Source organism: Lissotriton vulgaris, unplaced genomic scaffold, assembly GCF_964263255.1.
Source record: "Lissotriton vulgaris unplaced genomic scaffold, aLisVul1.2 SCAFFOLD_535, whole genome shotgun sequence".
NCBI lineage: Eukaryota > Metazoa > Chordata > Amphibia > Caudata > Salamandridae > Lissotriton > Lissotriton vulgaris.
The window spans coordinates 124996-150298 of record NW_028250319.1 but is presented as its reverse complement, the minus strand read 5'-3'; the positions used below and the strand labels follow the sequence as shown (position 1 = coordinate 150298).

The window sequence follows — 25303 nt, the reverse complement described above, 5'->3', positions numbered from 1 at the left end:
TTTTATCTTGTTGGTTTAGAGGAAGTTTTGCTTACTTTTCTAAAGTGGTGTGGTGTTCATTTGTAGTGTTCTCACTGTGTTACTACATGCATGCACAAATGCTTTGCATACAGCCTCTGAGATAAGCCTGCCTACTCTTGCCAAGATACAAAGAGGGTGAGCGGGGGTTATTTTAGTGTATCCCCCTTACCATGACTAGGAAAAAGGGACCCTATTTGGACAAAGATACCCACCTCTACTAATTAGAGACCCTAATTTCTAACATGGAACATCTGCACTCACTTTTCCAGTAACCTAGATGACTTGCTGCTCATGGTAAACTCAATGTGGTTGGTGTCAGACCATATGAATACTAATGAGTCTCTGCTGTTTAACGTGGGCTAGTCCATCAACCAGCCTATGTCCCACTTACAGTCCTCTCACCATCACCTGTTCATACGGCAGTGGCGGCTGCTGCTGATACAATGGGGGGTCAACACGGGAGCACCGAGGGGGATTTTTTTAAAAGTAAACGTACCTTCCTGATCCTGGCCGCCACCTCTGTGCCTGCTGTTCTCTCCACCCAGCAATGCAGCTTGGGTTGGCGAGATGTTGGTGCGCATGTCAGTTTGACTGTCCTGAGAGAGCTGCACAATTCAACATGCACACTGCTAGCAGTGCCCAGTTCCCCACACTCCTGCTGCTGATAGCCCCACCCCCAAGAATAGGATGGCTGATCAGGCTCCTAGAGGTCAAACTAAATGATAATAAAGTAATATAAATAATTGCTTTACTATCATGTTAACATTTTGATCTGCTACATCCAAAAGTGGGGAACGCTCCTCTATCATAATGAAGGAACCGCCCCTCTCATAGGGGCAGTACTGGACAAAACAAACCATGCAATATTTCACATTCTTAGAGCATAAGGGTTATTCTGGATATGATTCAGAGGTTTTGAAGGGGCCAGCCTTGATTTTTCATCATCTGCTAACTTTTCTAGCTTACTGCACCCAAGCATGCTGGCTCATGAGGGCTTTCCAGTGGTGCTTCTTTCTGCAGTATTTCCAACATGAGTCATGCTGGCGAACACCACAAGGGTCTCCCCAGACACAGTGTCAGATCTTGTCTAATGGCTGGTGAACCAGAACCTACACCTCACCAGCAGTCACCATAGAAGTGATGGATGCCTCTATCTTAGGGTGGGGTGTGCTCCTGGAGATTAGAGGCTGCCCACCAATCACGGTATGTTGGTCCAGATTATGAGAGACCACACAATCACAATGTTTTATATAAACAAGCAGGGAGTTATGGGTGCCCATGTTCCATCAGTTCAATCCAACAAAATAAAAGCCTGACTGTTTAAGACATAATACATTTCTTAAGGACCAGGAGGGGATTCTCCTTATGTCTCCACCAAACTGCTGTCTTTAAACCAGGGGTCTCCAAGTTGGTTCTGGAGGGCCGGATCCATGCCAGATTTTTTGGATATCCCCATTGAGATACATGTAGTTATTTTAAAAATCTGGCATGGATCCGGCCCTCCAGGACCGGTTTGGAGACCCCTGCTTTAAACAATTGCCAGTCATATCCAGTCCGAAATGTCCTACATAAAAAAATTATCTTTTCCAGACCTATCTTCCATGCCTGGAAGCTTTATGTGTCTGGGCCTGAATGAAGGTGGGTGCAACTGGCTGGTTGCCAACCACCTGGCAGGCTTCCTGAACATAAGAGGTGACAGCCTTCATTGATGTAATCTTGCCAACCATGAGTGACATGTACATTAGAAGTGGTTTAGGACATCTTATCCCTGAACATCTTCCACAGTTCTGTGCCCTCCAGTTACCATTGCAGGAAGGCTTGGGGAATATATTTCAGTTTAGGTGAATTTTTCCAAAATGCATTTCTCCTCATACCATTGAGTCCTTGACTGTTGAAGAAGCTACTGCAGGACTGGGTTGAAGGTATTCTAAACAGACCAAGGAGGATGTGGTATACACACCTCCTGAGGCTATCCCTGTGTTCTATGCTCTAGCTGCTTGGACCTCCTCTCTCAGTCAGAGAGGCAGGTCACCAATATACTATGCCTCCGCCTTCATGCATGGGATTGATCATGGACCGATTAGGGACTGCTGTTCATTTCACCTGGTCCTGGAGATGGTTGCCATTATTCTTTCAACTGGTTGGCCCCATTCCACCCACATATCCAAGACAATGGGTAGCTGTGTTGCTTGGTGTTCAAATAAACAAGTGGATTTTTTGACGGCCCACTTTTCTGAGGTTCTGTGCTTTTCTTTTATGTTTATTTTTTATTTTTATTTAATGCGATTTTATATAGCGCGAACATTACCCGAAGGTGTCAGAGCGCTTTACATAAGAACCAGTTGCGATACATAAGGACTCAGGATTACGTGTGTTGCATAAAAGATACAAACAGAAAAATATTGCAAATGTGCAAGTTATAGTAACACAAGGAGGAGCATTCAAGGAAGGGATACGGATGGATATACTCTAAGAGTCACATAGTCAGATAGTACAAAGGTCTACTGCATATACTAGTGATTAGAGTTATCTCTATATTCATAGGGAAGGGATACGAATGGATATACTCTAAGAGTCACATAGGAATGGAAGAGATTACAAAGGTCTACTGCATATACTAGTGATTAGAGTGATTAGAGGCTGGATAGGATGTCAGGCAGAGGGGGGGGATAGCTATTGCCTTCAAAAACAGCCACCAAGTTGTCAATTGGAATTTTTAACTATAGCTGATAGCGAGGCGGGCGCCTTCTTAATCAGAGTTAACCTGCGCATCACGGTAAAGGGATTCCTGGTCTATAGACCCCCGGGCCCCTATACTCGCTTTGTCGCAAGCTTGCTAGAAGGTAATATGGAATCTGCTCTACGGAGGGATAAGTTCCTCCTATTAGGAGATTTGAATATGCACTTAGAGAACTCTCTGGACAAGGGGACTGTAGATCTATGTCAGGAACTGCAGTCACTTCAGCTCAACCTGAGCTCGAAAACTCCTACCCATAAGGATGGCCACCTACTGGACCCAGTGTTTGCTAATTGGGGGGAAGTGGAAGTGAACATGCCTTTTCCTATCCCCTGTTCTGATCATTTCTTTGTTCCTTTTGTAGTGAGAATTCCAGGACTCAGAGCCCTGGAACAGCCGACTCTGAGCCATCCGTGTCGTAAATGGGCTGGCTTCTCTCAGGCAAAGTTCAATGCCGCCTTGATTAAAGGAGGGCAGCCTGGGGGTACCAATGTTGATACCGCATGTGGCAATCTTGAAAAATGAATAAGAGAGGCCCTTGATAGCACTGCCCCGCTACGTCTGAATAAATCACGGAGTAGATCTCTGAAATCAGCCCCATGGTTTAGTGACGATCTGCGCCTAGCTAAGGCGGAATGCAAGCGCTTAGAGAGGCAGTGGAGGGTAGTCTTTCTTGACCAGGCCAAGATGGAATATAAAGATGAATGGAGAATCTACCATGGATTAATTAGGCGGTCTAAAGCCACGCATTATGCAGAGAGAATTGGGGAGGCAGAAAATTCCACTAAGGAATTTTTTAACATCTGTAGGGAAATTTCTTACTTAAACCATCTACAACACCCATGGAAAGTTCGGACGAAGCTTGTGATTGTATCACTGGCTTCTTCTCAGAGAAAGTGGCCACAATATATTCCTCCTTCCCAGGAGCAAAAAGAAGGGGTGTAGAGTTTGTGGAGCCCAAGGGGAATGACGGGGGAGATAGCAGGCTGGAGAATTTTTCCACCCCTCCACCCGAGATGCTCCAGAAGATCTGCAGGTCCATAAAGTCAGGGTCACCAAGGGATCCCGCCTCGCCCAAATTGCTTGCGGAAAGCCTTGATATCCTTGAGCCATACATCAGGCATCTGTTAGATGTGTCATTTAGAACACACACGGTGCCTGATGATTGGAAGCAGGTGGTGGTACTCCCTCTTCAGAAGAAGCCCAATGTTAGATTGGAGAAATTGGACAATCTCTGCCCCATTTCACTGCTGCCTTACCTGGCCAAAGTGGCAGAGAAGGCCGTTAATTTTCAACTTATGACCTACATGTAGGAAGCTAATCTTCTCCATCCTACGCAGTTTGGGTTTAGATTGCTCCACTCAACTGAGTCAGCTCTACTTATGGCCATTGAGACCATTTGACAAGGAGTGGATGCGGGACAGACTATGGCTCTCATCCTCCTGGACCTGAGCGCCGCCTTTGACACTGTAGCACATTTCACCTTGCGACAGTGTCTGAATAAGGGCGGTGTCTCAGGCGCAGCGTTAAAGTGGCTTTAATCTTTCCTGACGAACAGCAGGTTTCAGGTCAGGCAGGGAGTTCATATTTCCAGAGCGAGGGATTTGGAACAGGGTGTGCCCCAGGGCTCTGCCCCGAGTCCCACCCTGTTTAATCTCTACGTCTCCCCTGTGGCAAGCATAGTCGAGGGCTATGGAATGCGAATTGTGTCATACGCCGATGACACACAGCTGGTCATCTCGCTGTCACGGGCAACTGATCTGGATGCACCCAACTTCAGAGCTTCCATGCAGGAGCTTGCCTCCTGGATAGATAACAACTGCCTGAAGTTGAATCGCAGCAAGACAGAGGTGCTCGTGGTGGGGGCGTCGGTGTGGTCATCGGCATGGTGGCCACCTTGCCTAGGACCAGTCCCGAGGCCATGTCAACAGGCTAAGAACCTGGGTGTATGGGTCGATTCGGACCTTACATTTGCTCCGCAGATCAGTCGTGTGGTGGGGGCCTGCTTTGGTGTCCTGAATGGTCTACGTAAAATCATAGACCTTCTCCCCTCTGGAGCTAGAAGGACGCTGGTGCACGCCCTTGTTACCTCACAATTAGATTATGGCAACCTACTGTACTTAGGTGCCACGGCTAGGAGTCTTGACCGTTTGCAGGTGCTGCAAATGGCAGCTGCCCGGCTGGTCCTGAGACTTCCAAGAAGAGCTGCTTCGAAAACTGCCTTGGAGGCTCTTCACTGGCTTCCGGTTAGGAAGAGAATTGTGTTTAAGGCCTTAAGCACGTGTCATCGGATCATTCAGGGCAATGGACCTAGGCCTCTGCAGGTCTTAATCACTACTTACAGGCCTGTCCGTTCCCTCAGGTCCATGGGCACTGGCCTGCTGGTGATCCCTAAAATTAAAAAGGCCCGCATGGGTGGCAGATCGTTCTGGCTCCTGGCAGCTAGGAGCTGGAACAAACTTCCTTGTGAGCTGCGTCTGGAACCTTCGGAGGCTAGTTTCAGAAAGAAGCTTAAAACCTTCCTGTTCCTTCAATAAATTGAAGTTGTGCTTGTAGCACAGGAAGGGGTGGGGTTCCTGCAGCATAGTGGGGGGTGTGAGGCTTCTCACTCACTACAGCGCGGGGACACGCCGGTGTGCGTAACCATGTGCTTTATAAGTTTCCTAATTATTATTATTATTATTATTATTATTATCTCTATATACATAGGGAAGGGATACGGATGGATATACTCTAAGAGTCACATAGGAATGGCAGAGAGTACAAAGGTCTACTGCATATGCTAGTGATTAGAGTTATCTCTATATACATAGGGAAGGGATACGGATGGATATACTCTAAGAGTCACATAGGAATGGCAGAGAGTACAAAGGTCTACTGCATATGCTAGTGATTAGAGTTATCTCTATATACATAGGGAAGGGATACGAATGGATATACTCTAAGAGTCACATAGGAATGGCAGAGAGAACAAAGGTCTACTGCATATACTAGTGATTAGAGTTATCTCTATATACATAGGGAAGGGATACGAATGGATATACTCTAAGAGTCACATAGGAATGGCATAGAGTACAAAGGTCTACTGCATATACTAGTGATTCAAGTTATCTCTATATACATAGAGAAGGGATATGGATGGATATACTCTAAGAGTCGCATAGGAATGGCATAGAGTACAAAGGTCTACTGCATATGCTAGTGATTAGAGTTATCTCTATATACATAGGAAAGGGATACGAATGGATATACTCTAGGAGTCACATAGGAATGGCATAGATTACAAAGGTCTACTGCATATGCTAGTGATTAGAGTTATCTCTATATACATAGGAAAGGGATACGAATGGATATACTCTAAGAGTCACATAGGAATGGCATAGAGTACAAAGGTCTACTGCATATGCTAGTGATTAGAGTTATCTCTATATACATAGGAAAGGGATACGAATGGATATACTCTAAGAGTCACATAGGAGTGGTAGAGAGTACAAAGGTCTACTGCATATACTAGTGATTAGAGTTATCTCTATACACATAGAGAAGGGATACGAATGGATACACTCTAAGAGTCACATAGGAATGGCATAGAGTACAAAGGTCTACTGCATATGCTAGTGATTAGAGTTATCTCTATATACATAGGAAAGGGATACGAATGGATATACTCTAAGAGTCACATAGGAATGGCATAGAGTACAAAGGTCTACTGCATATACTAGTAATTAGAGTTATCTCTATATACATAGGAAAGGGATATGAATGGATATACTCTAAGAGTCACATAGGAATGGCATAGAGTACAAAGGTCTACTGCATATGCTAGTGATTAGAGTTATCTCTATATACATAGGAAAGGGATACGAATGGATATACTCTAAGAGTCACATAGGAATGGCATAGAGTACAAAGGTCTACTGCATATACTAGTGATTAGAGTTATCTCTATATACATAGGGAAGGGATACGAATGGATATACTCTAAGAGTCACATAGGAGTGGTAGAGAGTACAAAGGTCTACTGCATATGCTAGTGATTAGAGTTATCTCTATATACATAGGGAAGGGATACGAATGGATATACTCTAAGAGTCACATAGGAATGGCAGAGAGAACAAAGGTCTACTGCATATACTAGTGATTAGAGTTATCTCTATATACATAGGGAAGGGATACGAATGGATATACTCTAAGAGTCACATAGGAGTGGTAGAGAGTACAAAGGTCTACTGCATATACTAGTGATTAGAGTTATCTCTATATACATAGAGAAGGGATACGGATGGATATACTCTAAGAGTCACATAGGAATGACAGATAGTACAAAGGAGTCCATCACCATGGATTGTCCACAGCATTGCTACGAAAGGATCCACTAGAAGGACTTCAGGCTCATTCCACCAGAGCGAAGACTTCTACCCTAGCGCTTCATACAGGAGTGCCCAAAGCAGATATATGGTGAGTGGTGACCAGATCTTCCCTTCACATACACATTCACAAAACATTACTGCGTGGATCAGATAGTGATAATGGATGGCAATTTTGTTTGCTCAATGCATCAGTATTTTCTGGCTTTACTACTCTTTCAGACCTACCGCCTAAGAGGGGGTGTTGCTGTAGAATCTATTGAGAAGGTGAGCAATCTGTGGGTAGAGATAGCCATCAAAAGAAAAAGTATCTTCCCTACGGTACCAATCCTTCTGGTGAATACTTAATCTGCAGATTCCTCACCATTGAGCCCAGCTTCCCATTCTGGAGCATGCTCATAGGAATCAGATGAATACAAAGTTTCTATTTCAGTTGTTTTGCACTGCATATTCACTGTTGAATCATGCTGACCTTGTCTTATCATAGTCCTTTTTAAGAATGGTCAATCACGGAGACGTTTTTTATTATGTATATCTTATTTTTTTATTATTGAGTGGTAGCATTATTTGCTACCAGTCTTTGAAAACAAATGTCTATGACTCCTGGGAAGACTTTGCCTTGCCATTCCACACACTTCACAGTGATTACATTGCCACAGAAAATGTTTCATATACAGAAAATGGAAAGAAACAATACAGAACAGATCAACAATATTCATGTCTGTATTAGCAGAAGTCGATCTTTTCTGCATTCAACCCTTTCCAGAGACACCCACCTGATATTAGGATGTAGCGCCGTGAGCAGGCTGGTTTGCATGGTCAAGTTATATGTACATGAGAATTTGAACCTCAGGATACTGCTAATTATAATCCCATTTGCAACATCAGGGGGAATATAGAGGATATTTAAATATGTCACTGTCTTGTCATTAGTTACCTAGAACAGAAATAACAGCAATAGAGACATTAAGATTGACTGGTTTGAAAAATATCAGAAAAACTACTACATATGTTCTTATTTTCTTTTCTTTACACAATAAAAGACCCATCATTGTGTAAAACCACAATTTTAATTATAAAAACAAATGACTAAACAACTTTAAAGAAAATAGCAGCTGTCAGAAAGAAGATGGGATGAAAGGAAAACAAAAGGGTGGGGGGCAGGGGCGGCTCCTGCATTGGAGAGGATGAGCATCGCCCCACTTACATTAACCCCAAAGCCCCACCGATGAAAAATAACATTTTAAAGTGCTCATATCTTTTTGGCTGGCTGTCTTGCAATGGTCAGCCACCCATGCACACTTTAAAACTCTGTCTGAGAGAAAGTGCTAGCCTCTAGAGCACTGTGAAGTGCAGAGTGAGGCCGATCCCTCCAATCAGGGTGCTGCTTACATGCTGCATGTGAGCAGTATCAGGATTGGGCAAGGGAGTTTCCTGGAGGTCGGGCTGCTGTGAAAGGTAGAAGATGCCCGCACAGGATTATGTTGTGTTCGTTTCCAGGTAAGGTTTGTGAATATATATTTTTTTGTGTGCCCACCCCCTCACCCCATAGATGCAAGCTGCCACTGGTGGGGGAATGGAGCATGCAACATTTGAGATTATTATAATACAGATAAACTTTACAACCATGACAATTAAACTCACTAACATGATATACGAAAATACCAACTTTTGATATGACATTTTACCACTCCCCTGACTCTAAAAGGAGGGCACAATATGTACATACATTCACTAAAAATATAAAGGTGATGTGGTATTTATGTGCAGTGCTTCATTTAAAAAATAAAAAAAAGTGCCAGGACTCTCTTCATAAGGCCACAGCAGCTTGCACCACACACTGTCCCTGCCATGCTGTCAATGATAGTAACAACACAACTACTAACAATCACACTCAAACAAGTGTAACTGTTCGGACTATTCCAGGCCCCCAAAGCCATAAGAATTTTTTTTGCAGGCGGTAATAGTCATTTTAATGTATAATGAATCAATAATTAACTGTTGTTGTGGTCATCTCTAAATTAGTCAGACAGTGCCACCTTTTGGCAGACTGTCACAAACGCTGGTGTTGACAATTAAGTGCCTGTACCGAGTGCCAGAAACCACCTTCTCAAATTAAGCACTGGTGAGATGACAATTTCAGTGACACTATAACGTTATAAAGTAAAAAAACACAGAAATTCACCAATTTTAGTTATTTCTAGTAATTATAACTCATACCATAAAATAACAATAACTCGCATACTTGCAATGCACAGCTATGTTACCCCACATATTACATCACTTGTGACGTACTATAACATCATCGATAACATGACTGCAACATCTGAAACAACATTATTGATGAAAAACTGTGCATGCTTGGGGCTATAGTTACCTTATGGTATGAGGTATAGTTATTTAAGATAATAATAATTAATGAATTTCAGAGGTTTTTTTAGTTCAAAAAGCCATGCTGTTCAATGAAACTTAAACCATAGTTGTTTTAATGTAAAGTTGGCAATAACCACAATTTTCACCTCAGTCTTTTTCAGTGACTTTCTATGATTTTTTCAACGTAAGTCAAAAGTAAAGTCAACTTCACACATTTGGTGTGCAAAGTGTGGGGTTGGTCAAAGGGCCTTCAAACCTTTACAGACAGCCAACGCCACGCCACATACATCCTTTGCCTGCTCTCTCCCCTGATGTGAAAAATCTGTCATAAGGAATGGGTTCCAGGGTATTTTGAGGATTGGTGAGTTGGGCCCTACAAACACCACCCTCCCTAAATAAAAATATATTGACCCTGGGGGGCAGTGGGGGCTCATATTATCATTTAAAACCAATGGCAGGCAATACGGCGGGCGGGCAGGGTATTACTACCCTGCATCTTAATATCTTTTTCTTGCATTTTCAGGGCTCTAAATTTCTGAGTCCTGTTATGAAATTGCAAAGGTTTGTTCATGTTGAGGCCAGATAATTAGAGTGCTCGCTCCTGTGGCACCCTCAGTCCTGGCAAAAAGAAAAAAAGCCACTTGTAGCACGCATTATGGACCAAGATATAGCTCCCTGCGAAACTTGGTGTCATTTCTTTTCGCAGTTTTTGTGGTATTACATTTCAAAAAAGTCTAAGAAAATGCATGGATCCTTTGCGTTTTGGGACCCCTCCTTTTCCTGGGCCTCTGCTTGACACATCACTCTGAAACTTTTGAGGAAGGAGCTAACCAAAAAAGAGCACATATAAATATATACATATATATAGCTAGATAAACAGATGGGTAGATAGCCAGCCAGACAGACAGACAGACAGACAGAGAGACAGGCAGACAGGCAGACAGGCAGACAGGCAGACAGGCAGACAGGCAGACAGGCAGACAGACAGACAGACAGACAGACGGATAGACGGATAGACGGATAGACGGATAGACGGATAGATGGATAGATGGATAGATGGATAGATAGATAGATAGATAGATAGATAGATAGATAGATAGATAGATAGATAGATAGATAGATAGATAGATAGATAGATAGATAGATAGATAGATAGATAGATAGATAGATAGATAGATAGATAGATAGATATTACATAGTGGTGGTCGCCACTCTGTTATGCCAGAGTTCCTCTGGGAAGAGCGTTTATTATTTTACAAACAACTTTGGGGCCATTTGATGAATCTGCACAAAACTTTCAAAAAAGAAAGTTCATCCAAAAACTTAACAGCAGATCCATCAAGGAAGGGCAGGAAAAAGGAAGGTGGGGGGAGTCTTAAAATGTTTATTTTCCATGGTAATTTCCAAATGGGGATTAGCTCTCTGATACATGCCAAACTGCTGAACCGAATTTGACAACAAGTTAAAACCTTACTCAGCAAGCATGCTTTTTGTAATTTTGTGTACATTTTTTCAACCGTTTAAAAAAAATCTGTGCTTAGAATGTGCTCCGATGGGCTTGAAGGGGTTAAAAAGTGTTAGGCATGTCTGGACTATTAGTCCTGTGGGAATATAATGGTACTGAAAAAAATAGAGTCCTCTGATTGGCCAAGGGAGCTTTTTCTCCCATCTGTTTTTTTAGTATCAGGGACCGAACAATCTGATTGGCTAGTTGCAACCAAGATACAAATATAGGGCTGTGTTAATTTACTTGGGGGCTAAAAACAGGTACCCTGATGTACTCTTAAAAGCAACATATAAATGGGAAGGTTAGAGACACCCTGAGCCTATTGCACATATGAGCAGGTCCCAGAAGGAGACGTCTAGAGGTGAACATTAAAAAAACAAAAAAAATCCTATGAATCCTGCAGTACTACTAAGGGACACAGGCAGCCCTCCTGTCCTTGCATGCTGCTGGTATACCACATGGGTGAATCCTGAATGCCTGTCCCTTGGGAGTACTAGGGTACCGGCAAAGGATATTAAACATTTATGAAAATATACAGTGTAGGGTGGAGTCCGCATGCCACACTTCGTAGATGGAGCACAGGACCTGGTCCTGTGGTGAACCCACACTGCGCTCACCTGGAGGGCATGCAAAGAAGGGATTTGCTAAAATTGGTGGGTTGGGCACAAGGCCTGGCCAGAGTTTCTGTTTGAAAAGCAAAACAACTATGACTTTTTCTCAGGGCACCAGGGATCCTTTCTATTTTTTTTTCCTTTTCGGGCAGTTGAGGAAGTAATCTATTGACTTAGCCAATGAGGTCTTCATCAATGGAATATTTAAGATCTACCGGCCAATTTATGAGGCAGTGTTCTCCATCACAATGTGATGGACTACCCTGTCAGTCAAACTCTAAATCAGGTCAGCTTGCCTGTTTGCGACTCATCAGGGAAGTATGAAGTCAATGAGGAGTTACATGGCACCATCTTTTGGCTCACAGGAAATTTTCTGAAATAAAAAACTGGCGTTTGGAGATATATTAAAGGTGAGGAAACAGCAGTTAGAAATAGTATCCACCATTAGGGTGTTTCTAAAAGCAAGTAACTTGTTCTTTCAAGTTAAGACCCACAGAATGAGGAAAAGACTTTGGCTAAGGCCTTTAATGCTGGAACAGGCCTTTCAGGTCTGGCATTGCCCTCTACGATGGGCTCTAAGGCAATATTAGCGAACATTTAGCAGTTGTAAGATCCCACATGCAGCGGCTGTGCATCTGCTAAGTGTCTAGCAACTATTTGAGACCACATGAAGTAGCTGTGAGTCTGTTGTGTATTTAACAGCTGCTAGATCTCCTATTTAGTAGTTGTGCGTCTGCTGAGTGTCTAGTAGCACTATGATTGCACATGAATCAGCTGTGACACTACTGATTATATAATGACTGTTACATCTCACCTGCAAAAGCCTTGACTCTGCTATGTGCCTATCAGCTGTTAGATCCTACATGGAGCTTGGTGGTGGTCTAGAAACCATACAAATGTACCATTATGCTGGTGATACACAACTCTACTTGAAAGGCTCCTTTGATTCAGACATCCAAAGTCTTCAAAATTGCCCGCACATCATCCAGACATGGATTATCAGCACCTACCTGAAGTTCTACCCAAACATGACAGAATTCTTTATCAGGAACAACAAACAAGAAATCATCCAAACCTGGAATGACATGACATGATAATACCCTGAACCTTGATAATTTCGAATCCCAACTTATCCGAATGCCAAGTCACTTGGATTTACCCTTGACATCAATGTCACCCTCAAGGAGCACACTGTCAACAAAAAAGATGGACTGGAACCAGCTCTCTCTTCCAAATAAAGTTTAACTATTTATTTCAGAAAGTGACATCAGAATTGTTGTTTGAATCGTAGTGCTCTTGCATCTAGATAGTGTTTACTCACTGCTTCATTGCTGATCAGAATCTACACTGGCACCACTTAAAGGCATTCTACACACCGCAGCAAGACTCATTCAGAGCTTGAAAAAATATGATCCCATCACCCATCATAATGGAACTCCATTGACTGTCCGTGCAAACCACACCATCTTCTAAACCAGCTGTATCATTCACAAAGCAATCATGACCATCCGCCTCACTTATCTTGCAGTCAAGCTCACCATCTCTGGGGGTTTGTGGCATACTTGCAGCCAGGAAACCATCAGTCTACAGACTAATATGTGTAAAAAAGAAAAAACAAGACATCAGCATTGTTATCTCTATGCATGCAAGATCTGGAACAGCATCCCTGTTTCCCTCAAAGAGAACAAGAACATCACAATGCCTTACTTCTCATTTACTTCCTGCACTGAAGTAAATGTATTATATGACAACAACCACCTTTACTAACTGAAAGGCCTGAAATGCACACAGTCTATCTTTTCTTACCATCATCTCATTTCCACACCATCCTGCCCGTGGAATGGCTTTAACTTGGATCACTCGTTCATTTCCCACCAGCTGATCAGAAGTTGTGACTGTGCAGTTTGTATCTGCAAAATGCATCTGTGTTAAGCTGTACCTGAACCTCTCCAGGAGGCATTTGTTGATATACAATGTCATTGCTGGACCTTCAAATTGCACAGTTGGAACGATGTCATTGTGACCTGCAACAAAACACAACTGGTTGACAAATAATCACAGTTACATATAGTTTATGAAGTGCTACCGTAGTTCAGCATTCTGCTACATATGGCCTTTTTTTAATCTGTATGCTCACAATCAAACACAATACCTCTAAAATGCAGTAAATTGAGGTAAGAGGTAGAAGCAAGTGGGAAGTCATGGATTGTATTTGTAACAGTTTCACTGCCTTCCATTAGGTCTTGCTATAAACAGCATTGTATATGTGGAAATACCTATTAGTGACACACAAACTCCACATAATATACAAGACCCAGCATATGCATTTACGTGCAGGCACAGAAACATAGAGAAAGGTGCTTTTGAACAGTTCCATTCAGCCATTTGCCTGAATGGGGGAGTGCATTTCGGGCCTTAGCTCCATGGATAATCCTTCACAATTAGCCCATGGGATTTAGAAGAATAATATATGAGACAAGAAGTACATCCCTTCCACAAATCACAAAGGCTGAGAGAGGGTTCACTGAATATGGACACCTAAAATATCCCCATACCACAATATTGAGTTTTAAATATCAATGTAAAAAACAGACATCCTATAGTTATAATGTTAAGTACAAACATATCATAAAAAATATTAATTTAAGAAATATAGGGGTCTATTCCGATCTCATTCGGAAGGGCTCTGACTTGGATTTGGAATTTCCTAAACCGATCTGGAGCCCATGTTCCTAACCGATTCGTTCCCAGTTCCGAACTACCAAGTACAATGCCTGGAAAGCCTTAGCACTGACCGAATCAGTTCTGGAAGGCATTCAGAGAGATAGAGCCATTCGTCGCCAAATCGTTCAGCTCTATGGAGTAGGTTATCCAAGTGAGCAAATACGATGAACGTTTCGGACAGCAAGGATCGAAAAGGCTGGCGGAATCTGTCTTTGGGGATATGTAGCAAGCCCCCTTCACCAGGGGCCCTCAGACTCAGGCCCGTGGGGGTACCCATAGGTAACCCCCTCTTCAACCATGTACACTGTGGCAGGCAACAAGGGGTGCCCACCACAGCGTGCACGATTATCCCCAACCACCCTTTTTGTCAATGGGAGCAAGGGGACTCGTTCGGTCCACAGGCCCCCATTGAAGTCAATGGGAGTCTGACCAAATCGTATCTGGATGCATTCAAATGCATCATACTTGTTCAGTCAGACTCCCCTGACCTGAGTCGTCTGGAAAGCATTCCGGACAGGAGTCATTCGGTTTGCTCTCCAAACAAGATCAGACTCGGCCCCAGAGTTGTTAAAAATATAGATTTTTAAATAAATATAAAATAAAATAATAAATACTAAAAATATTAAATATGGATTTTTTTTTAAAATTGATTTAATATACATTTTAAGAAATATAACAAATAAATGAAATTAAAACAACTTAAACACACATATAATAATAATTGGTTAACTGACACATCAATGTCAAAAATATATCGATGAAAAAATATATAGACCACAAAAATATCAACTCCCTATACTTAAACAGGTAAGTAAAACATTATCGATGTAAAAATATAGTTGTACAAAGTATCTATTTTTATATATATATATAAAAAATAGAATAATAAATAATAAATATATTAATGCATAAAACATTGTTAACAAAATAAGTTATATTTATTATACATCTTCACAAACTATAACAAAGAAAGTTAACTAAAAATTATAATTTATATTGAATCATGAGCTGAGAAAAAACTCAAATTGCAAGTTAAATGTCAAAATAAACCTTTTTTTTTTATTATATGGCCTTCTCTTGGACACTTGAAGAGTTCATCTTCAGTTGATAAGAACACAGATATTGCAACCCAACAGATACATCGATATCCAACTTCATATACATTTAATAATGTGGCAAAGCCAACACGTGTTTTGAGATGTACGTGATTGTATCTATACTGACGCGAGGCTATATCCGAATGTGCGCTAATGAAGGAAACCATTGAATGAAATATTGGATTGTGAAGGAGATCATGAGATTAGAATTAAGTTTGCTTGGAATTTCTTTCTGCTAAGCGACGTGTTGGCTGTGTCGCATTATTACATGTATATGAAGTTGGATATTGATGTATCTGGGCCCCACAAGGACCCCAGGGCCAAAAGTAAAATTGTTTAAAAAAAAAAATGTGGATCCTGCTGTGAAAAAAAACCCCGAAGCTCCCGTACTTCATTGCTATTTAGCCCCCGGAGGGGCAAGTCCCAGGGGGCAATATTGTTAATATAAAGTGGGCTCAGAGGGGTCCCCCAGCACCGGGGACCGCCACCCCCTAGGGTTTTTTTCAAATATGTGCAGAGGGCTCTCAGACCCCCAGCCCCGGGGACCACCACCCCCAGGGCTTCAAATAGAAATGGGTAGGAGGCTCAGGGCCCCGTCAAGCCCGGGGGACCGCCACCCCCCAGGGCTTTAAAGTTTCATGTGGGGGCATCCAAGCCCCCCCAAGCCCTGGGGATTACCACTCTTGGGGCATAAAAGAAAATATTGTGTAGTGGGGGCTTTGTTTTTTTAAATAAACTTGTGTGGGGTCAATGCCTCTGTTTTCTGCATACCTTTGGCTCCAGAAAATATAGCTGTGTCCCACAATCCATACTTTAAGCATCTTGGAAGGAGGTCTGGATGCACTCAGGTGTCTGGATGTGAAATGGCAGTTTGAAAACTAAGATTTTTCTAAAATGGTGAATAAGATGCAGTTTTGAAAAAAACGGAGAAATGTTCGGCTGTTTGAGAACATTCTATATTGACCAGTAGGGTGCATGTTTCTGGTTTTCAAAAGCATGTTTCTTATTGGTTAACAAAAACTGTTTGAAAGGAACATTACATAGGAAATGGTGATATTTTGACAAGTCAAGCACACCTGCTGTTTGGATTAGCAACATTGTGTGCTGAACTTGTGACCTGTGTGTTCAGTTAAGTGTTCCATGAACTGTTACTATGGTAACAGGCAATGAGCAGATTGGGGGTAGGGTTCACACTTATGTCAATTGGAAAAGGTTGAAATGTGTAACCAATAGAAATGTGTGTTAGCCTTTGAATTATTATGGGAAGCAATGTGATTTGATATTTACATGTATATGTGCGCAGAATGAGAGGGTAAGTTTGCCATTTGTTGGTTTTCCTAAGAGCAGCACAGTACAGAGATTCTGAATAAGAAAATCTGATGTGTGACTGACATACTTCTTAATCTACAAATCAATTTGAAAGGTGAGTTATTAATTTGTGAGGGGTTGTATGTGGTGCCTTTGTTTTTAATAAGAGTAATGTGTTTCTCCTGCCTAAGTGCAGGGAGTAGACGTGCTTGTCTAGAATCACATTGTGAGTCTGTCTGAATTTGGGCAACCATTGTCAGAGAAGCATTTGTGCAGTTCATGTTTTTGCAGACACATAACTGCTTAAAAACCTATCTTGTTCTCCCGTTTTTGTAGAATTAGAAAGCAGTCGTTGCTTATGTTTTTGCAAAATGAGTAAGGCTTCCACACTAAAGTGCAGTACTAAAATATGTGGAATGTGTGCAGTCACCTGACCTCTTCCAGAGTAGTAAATGCGTTTTGGTAAAGTCCAAGGGATAGTGTTGCTTGTCTAAAATCACACTGTAGTACTCTAATCATTCGAGCAGTATCCAAGTACTCCTGGAGCGATTCAGGGCATTAGCACATTCACTGCTACAAACTTTTATGCAATTCCCCAGTCATTATCCACACACCCTTTTACTCCCGTTGCGTTCCTCTAGTGACCCTTTCAGCACCATGTACTAATCCATAAACTGAAGTAAAACTCAAACAATTATAAATTCTCCCAGTGTCTCTCCTTGTATTAATCTAATCATTCCGTCAGTATCCATGGACTCATGCAGCAAGCCAGGCCTTAGGATATGGACTGCTTCAAACTCCTATGCACTATGCATGTTGTGCTCTAACCACCTATACACTTGTGTTTCAGGCCTACAATTCCTCAGTCAGTATCCATACACTCCTGCAAACACTCTGTTACTCCTCTTGAAATCTTTTAGTGACCCTTTCAGCGGGAAACATCCTATTGTGCGTGGACATATCTTTGCGTACCATTACTACTCCACACGTTAGTACGCATGCGATGTAACACTGCGTCACCTTTAGTACGCGTGCTGTTACATCGCATGCATCCTAATAACGCATGCATATGGGGTGGGCGCCACTTTTGGAGGTCGTTGCGGCAGTCATTTCCTCCCAGGGTCTGCTGCTGCTGCTGAGGACGTAGGAAGCCGGAGGAAGCAGGAAGGGGGAGAATATTGGAACCACGCATGGAAAGAGGTAAGTGGGGCTGTGTTTGGTCATATAGGGGCTGTGTAGGGTCGTGCAGGGTTGTGTACTTTTGTAAGGTTGTACTGTTTTAGGGTGGTGTCATGCAGGGTAGTGTTTGGGAGTAGGGACGGTTGTGTAGGTGTAGTGTAGAGTAGTGTATTTGGGTGTAGGGTAGTGTAGAGGGTAGTGTTTAGGTAGTGTAAGGTTAGTGTTTAGAGTAGTGTTATGGGGTTAGCCCCACTGGAGAAGTGTGGATCAGGGGTTAGAGGCGGCAGACCCAGAAGCTGAGATCGGCCCTGGACCAGGGTTCAATTCCCCGCCTCGGCGGGTTTTGGGTTAAAAATTCCACGGACTTGATAATTCTCGCTCCGGTGCCTTCTCGACTCACAGGTTCACACTCTGCGACTCTGGGCAATAGCTTGCTTAATCTCCACAACAGCCCCTCACAGCGGGATGCCTGGCTTTCACCTTGTGGATACCCTGCCGGGGTTATCTCACAGGGGAATACCAGGACGGGTTCCCTAAGCAAGCGCCGGGAAACCCACTAGGGGGAGGCTGTGCGCTATATAAGCTCAACTACATTTACATTTACATTTAGTGTAGTGTAGGGTAGTGCATGTGGGTGTAGAGTAGTGTAGAGGGTAGTGTTTAGGTAGAGTTTAGGTACTGTAAGGTTAGGGTTTAGGGTAGTGTTGTGGGATTAGTGTAGTGTAGTGTATTTGGGTGTTGGGTAGTGTAGAGGGTAGTGTTTAGGTAGTGTAAGGTTAGGGTTTAGGGTAGTGTTGTGGGGTTAGTGTAGGGTTGGGTAGTGTATTTGGGTGTATTGTAGTGTAGAGGGTAGTGTTTAGGTAGTGTAAGGTTAGGGTTTAGGGTAGTGCTGTGGGGTTAGTGTAGTGTAGGGTAGTGCATTTGGATGTAGGGTAGTGTAGAGGGTAGTGTTTAGGTAGTGTAAGGTTAGGGTTTAGGGTAATGTTGTGGGCTTAGTGTAGTGTAGGGTAGTTTTTTTAGGGTTTATGTGCTTTTAAGTCCATCTCTGAAAAGGTGGCTGAGTTATTATCTGTACCAGCTAGAGTTCAAACATTGTCCGGTCCCAGATGGTTCAATTCCCACTGCTCTAAAGCAGCTAAGAGGCTGAAGAAAGCCCTATCATCTAAACCCAGAGTTCAATCAGACGTTTCAATTTGCTGCAGGGAATATAAGGCAGCCCTTGCCATACGAAAGGGAACGTTGAAAGACGAACCGTGGAGGAAGCTGATCGACGCGAGCACTCTCATAAACAGTTTGAAGTTCTGGAGTGTTGTGAATAGGCCCTTGTTTGATCAAGAAGGGGGGGGATTGAAGCCTGTCTCACCAAGGAGGAGTGGGTACTCCATTTTGAAAGTATGTTTGACCACCTGAGCATAATCTCAGGGACTCTTATGATAAGAAGGAACGAGCAATAACATCTTAGAGAGGTGAGATATTGGAGGGCATCACATGATTAATGTAGCAAAAGTACCCGGTCCTGATGGGATCCCTCCAGGTCTATTTAAGTCAGACCCCTCATTTTGGGCTCCGATACTGGAATCTGTTTTTAACGCGGGAGCCAAGTATGGTTGCCCTCAGTCCTGGGCAACCTCTACTATAGTTCCTGTCTTAAAAAAAGGTGACAGAAACAGTACCCACTGTTATAGACCCATCTCACTTATTGACTCAGTGGTAAAAGTGGTGGGACAGGTCATCCTTCAGAGGTTACCTTCCTGGCCGGAGGATCATAGGGTCATGTCGGGAGTTCAGTATGGTTTCTGACAGGGTCGGTCCACTGTTGCTCAATGTCTTAATTTATTTCTGATATTGAGCAAATACACTGTTGCTCACTCCGGCATCATTCACTTTGCCTTAATGGATCTGTCATCGGCATTTGACTTTGTGAACAGGAAGAAGCTATGGCAGTCCATGAGGGCAATGGGAGTGGAGAATAGTGTTGTCAATTTCCTTGAGGATCTGCATACGTCTATGAAAGCAAATGTCAGGTTCTCACAGAACTTGTGGGCAATGAGGGATTTTAATATAAAAAAGAGAGTCCGGCAAGTTCTGGTCCCTTTTTCATTCAACTTTTATATCAATGAACTCGATAGTGTTTTAAGGGCCACAGTTGTTGATTACCCCAGTGTAGGATGGCGAGGGATCCTCGTCCTGTTGTATGAGGATGATGCAGTCCTCATCTCCAGGACTGAACTGGGGTTACAATCGCTTCTATCTGCATTTCAAGGATGTATGTCAGACAGGGATTTGGCAATTAACAATTCCAAATCATATGTCATGCAAGTGGGGCATTTGGGGAAGAAGAATTTTCAATTCAGAGTGGGTGACTCCAAAATTCCCCGCACAAACGTATTCTCCGATTTGGGGGTCCTCTTTGATGATAAGCTCAATTGGGGTCCTCTACTACAGAAAACAAATGGGACCTGGTTAGGGCGAATTCAGCTATTTTTAATTTTGCCTCCCAACTAGGGAAACAACCTACAGGAGTTATGCTACAAGTGTATCAGGCAAAAAGCTTGGCAATAGCTTCGTATGGTAGTGAAAAATGGGGTTATAATGCTGGAGAAGCCCTCCAAGTAGTAGAAAATTACATCCTTAAATGGTTACTAAGTGTTCCATTGGGCACATCCAACTTGGCGGTGCATGAGGAGCTAAGGGTATCTGATGTAAATGACATACTCTCTCTGCGACCCCTGATTTTTGGGTTAAAAATTTGGTTGAATACAAATCTCTCTCTCCCACCTGATTTTAAGAGACTGCTTGTCGCTAGATAACTCGGCTCGTATCCCGTGGATGAGTTATATAAAAAAAAGCTTTGGAGGGTTATGGTGGGTTGACTTATTCACCAATCCTGAATGTATCTCAAAGATGGATGTATAAGCAATAAAAGTAGCCTTCTTGTCAGCAAAGAATATGGATAGAGAAGCCAAGGAGATACTGAAACCGAGTGTGCGTACGTACATAATGCTTAAAACTACCCAGCAGGCAGAACCATATCTCATGGGGTCTTTGTCCATTCATGAGAAATTTTTGCTAACTAGGTTTCAGCTGAATCTGATCCATCATTTGCTTGCCAGACCGAAAGTATTTTATAGAGGCAAAGAGGCAGCTTCCTGTGGCTGCGACGGACATTCTCCACAGGATACCCTGCATTTTATGTTCTTTTGTAAATTATATGATTTCCCTCACAAATGCTATCTGGTTCTTTTTTTAAAAAGTATGAATTTTAGACAGGCTCGTCCAGCACTAGTGCATTTACAATTATTAAAAGAGGACTGCATATTTTTTATAGTGGGGTTTTTAAACACTATTGTTAATTCCAGGAAGTACATGGATATGTAAGGAGTGTTTTCCTCTGTTTTTTTTATTAATTTATTTAATTCCCTTGCTGTCTCAGATGTGATCTTAACATATGTACTGACACTTATACTGTTTTTTATCCTGTGTGACTTTTATGGTTTGAAACTAAAAACCGAATAAAGTTATTTGAACTTGATCTTGAACTTGATGTCAAACTGTTTTTCACATTTCAGGATGTTAACAGTATATCATTCTCAAATGCGGAAGTTAGTCAGAAGATTGTATTATGCAAAAAGTCCAGCGCTAATGTTAAATGAGTCGAACAGTGCTCTTTTGCGTGGATCAGTATCAGATGTGAAGACGGTTTGTGATGAAATTGAGTTTTGTTACTTTGGTCCTGAACAAAAGAGTGCAGAAACTGACACATTAATAGAAGAAAGTGTTGCAGAGGATGTGTAATATAGTACTACAAAACATTTTAAAGAAGAAATTACAAAGTTTAAGGTGATTTCAGGTGAAAGGCCACATTTTTCTTGTATTTGTTCACTAAAAAAATCTGACTGGGACTGTTGATCTGTATTTAAAAAGTGAAAGAGAAAATAGGGATTTGCAACTTCTTGGTTGGTAGAGAATTGTTTTGATTTGGGTTCTGATCAGTGTATTTGTAAATATTGGTATAGTAAATTAGATGAGAATAAAATGCCCGCTAGAGCTGTGCATAATAATTAGAGTTGGTAACTATGCCTCCAGAACTGATAGATTTAAATACCTTTGTATCTAATTTGATTCAATGTGTGCACCCATTTTAGGCTATTGTTTGTATGGAGCCTAAAAGAGGTAAATTGCCTCCTTCAGATTTACAGAGAGGATTAAAAGGAAGAGTTGTATATTTACCTCTAGATTTAATAAAAAAATATTAAAACTGTTGGTGTAGAAAATGAACCACTAGTTATTCTAGTTAATGGCATTCCTACTAAGAGTAAGTAAATTTGGCAAGAATTAGTGGATGTTAGGAAAGTGCAAAAGGCAATATTGTATCTGATAAAAAGCAATGAGTACTATAAAAGTGTGTATGTGGGAGAAGAAGAAATACTGAAACGTCAAGAAATCTATGAACATTACAGTGTACATCCACTTCATTCAAAACAAGTAATGGGGAATACTATTGAGTTATTCCAAATGAAAAAAGTAAAGGGAAGTTCCATGAGTATATGGGAAGCAAGCTTGGAATCGTGTTGTTTTCCGCAGTTGTTCCCAACAGGAAAAGGAGGAAAATATGATGAATGACCTGTGCAGATTCCTGAATCTGAATATCGGGCAACAAGATTGTATGCAGTAGATCTAAGATTTCGACAATGTATCCCATATAAATTTCTTCTTTTGTTTGAGAGTGACTTGTTCGGACTTTCATATGCAGTCAATCACATATTGAAAACAGGAGGACATCTGCAAAATGTTTCTGCAAAGCTATTTATGGATAAAGTACACCAGAGAGACGATCATTTAGAATTTCAGCTGATTAATCTGATGGCATGTCAGCGTGGCACTAATATGTGTTGGTACCGTTGTCATGGAGAACTTAAATGTATGCTAAGGAACTCCTCAATGTTTCCTTACCCTAAGCTGGGCTGAATACGCTTGGGATGATTTACTTGAATTTCTTTGAGAGGCAAATTCGAATATAAAAAATATTGAATCAATCAATCAATGTAATTATAAAGTGCACTACTTACCCGTGAGGGTGTCAAGGCGCTGAGGGGAAGGGTGTAAATAAAAGACACTTGGAGATTTATGCTCTTTGGATCCCGTTAATGTATGCAGGTATTTCAATCATAGATTTGAAGCTATGATGTCTTTTATCTGCAATAAGAAGAATCCTCCTCTTGGAGAAGTTGTGGATTTCTTTTGGAGAAAGGAGTATCAAGCAAGAGGTGTCCCTTATATAGATATGCTGATATGGATCAAGGATGCCCCCAAATTTGGAACAGATTCAGATGATACTGTTTTGTCTTTTATTGAAGAATATGCCACATGTGCTGTACCCAAAAGCACAGAAGAAAACAACTAAAGACAGCAAGTCTTACGATTCCAAAGTCATTGATGTGGAAAATACTGTAGATGAAAGTACAAGTCTAAGGAAAGGTTTTATACCAAATGTCGTTTTGGATTTCCACGTCCTGTAATATCCAAAGGAAGAGTAAACAGTTTTATGTCAGCTATGCGACATACCATCAGAAGAAAGTCTCCAAAAAATACCTACAATTTGAGAAGCAAAGAATCAAATTACATAAATGATTACAATCCGGTTATTCTGTCATTGTGGAATGCTAACATGGATATTCAGTACGTTGCGGACAATTCCATTGCTCTTGCTCGATATGTAACGTCCTACATTACAAAATCAGAAAAGACGAAATTGAAAGAAATGTGGGAAGAGATTTCTCACAAGAAGAGTCTAAGTAAGAAATTATATAGTATCAGTTTGAAGATGTTATCCCATCAAGAAATCGAAGCGTATGAATGCTCAGATCGGTTATCATCTGCAAGTCTATACTCCAAGTCTAGAAGAATCATTGGGTTGAGTCTAGGTCCTGCTGCAACGCAAAATTGAGTACTTAAATCTGTAGAACAAATCAAATATTTCACGGAAAAAGATCTGGAAAGTACAGATATTGTGAAAAGAAATATGTTAAACACATATTATCCAAACAGAAGTCATCATCTTGAGAACATATGTCTCCATGAAGTGCTTCAAAACTACACTTTTAAACGGAATACTACATAAAACATCAATGATGGAAAATATGCAGTGATTGGTTCCGAAGGATGTTTGGTGAAACAAAGGAAAGGAAATTTAATTATTCACAGGAAACTGAGTTGCGACACTGCTGATAAAAGGGAATTTTACTATTTAGCACTATTGCAACTGTTCAAACCATGCCGTTCAGAATTGGAATTATTTGGAGATTTTCAGAGCTATGAAGATTCCTTCGATGCTTGTAAAGTTACCAGTACTGTTTTTGCAAATTATGTGAAAATGTTGAACAATGAAATTGATCAAGAAGCAACTATTGCAGCTGAGATTGCTAGAGACAGTACTCAAGACAGTCAAAGTTCTGCTCCACTGAGTCCAGATCCACTAGGACAACCAATTGTAGAAAATGAAGCAGCAATCACCATGAATGAGGTGAAAACAGCAATGCGTCAAGCTCAAGAAGATAGTATGGACTTAGTAAACTTGGAAGAACAACTAAATGTTGAACAGAAAGAAATATATCAGCAAGTGAGACAACAGATTGACCACAGATTTCTTGATGAAAAGAAAGAATGCACATAATTTCAACCTATCCGAATGTATATGAGTGGACAAGCTGGAACAGGAAAAAAATTCTTAATTACTCTAATCAACAGTTATCTACAGAAAAAAAACTGACTCCCATTTGTCTTGTGTTGTAACTGTTCCAACAGGGTTAGCAGCACACAACATTAAAGGAATTATATTACATTGTTTGCTTATCCTACCTGTGGAGCATGAAAACAGATTGGAATATCACAAGCTATCTGGAGAAGCTTGTTATGAAGTTTCAAGAGTGGTAAAGAAAATTAAAATTCTGATTATTGATGAGGTAAGCATGGTCTCAAACTTAATGCTTGTTTTTGTGCATTTAAGAATGCAAATTCTTAAAACAGAGTTTTTGGAGATCTACTGCAACTTACTCCCGTAAAAGGACAACCCGTATTTAAAACACTTGCGTATGAAGACACTAGAAAGTATTTGGGTAGTGTTAGAAACTTTACATTTGGTGATATTTTGAATACAAAGAACTCCTTACAAATATGCGACAGGCAAATGATGTTGATTATGGAACTATTCTTCAAGATGAAAGAATAGAAGTACTGACAGAAGATGGCAAACAAGCTTTGCAGACTTGATTACTTTCCAATTTGTTTCCAAATGAAAATATAGTTCCTGAAAAAATATGTATGAAAATTGCAGAAAATAAATCTATAATCTGCTTAATGCCAACACTGCGTGAGTGTTC

The 25303-nt window shown here is 41.4% G+C and overlaps 1 protein-coding gene across 1 annotated transcript in view; it reads right to left on the bottom strand.

Moving 5' to 3' along the window:
* Positions 1–25303, bottom strand: part of LOC147663289 (uromodulin-like) — a 189904-nt gene that overhangs the window by 92623 nt on the left and 71978 nt on the right. Inside the window, exons 2-3 of the mRNA XM_086950552.1 lie at positions 13423–13640; positions 7902–8062 (exon numbers count right to left, since the gene is read on the bottom strand). Coding sequence (XP_086806678.1) covers positions 7902–8062; positions 13423–13596 — 335 coding nt within the window. The 5' untranslated portion in view covers positions 13597–13640. The remainder of the gene's footprint in view (positions 1–7901; positions 8063–13422; positions 13641–25303) is intronic.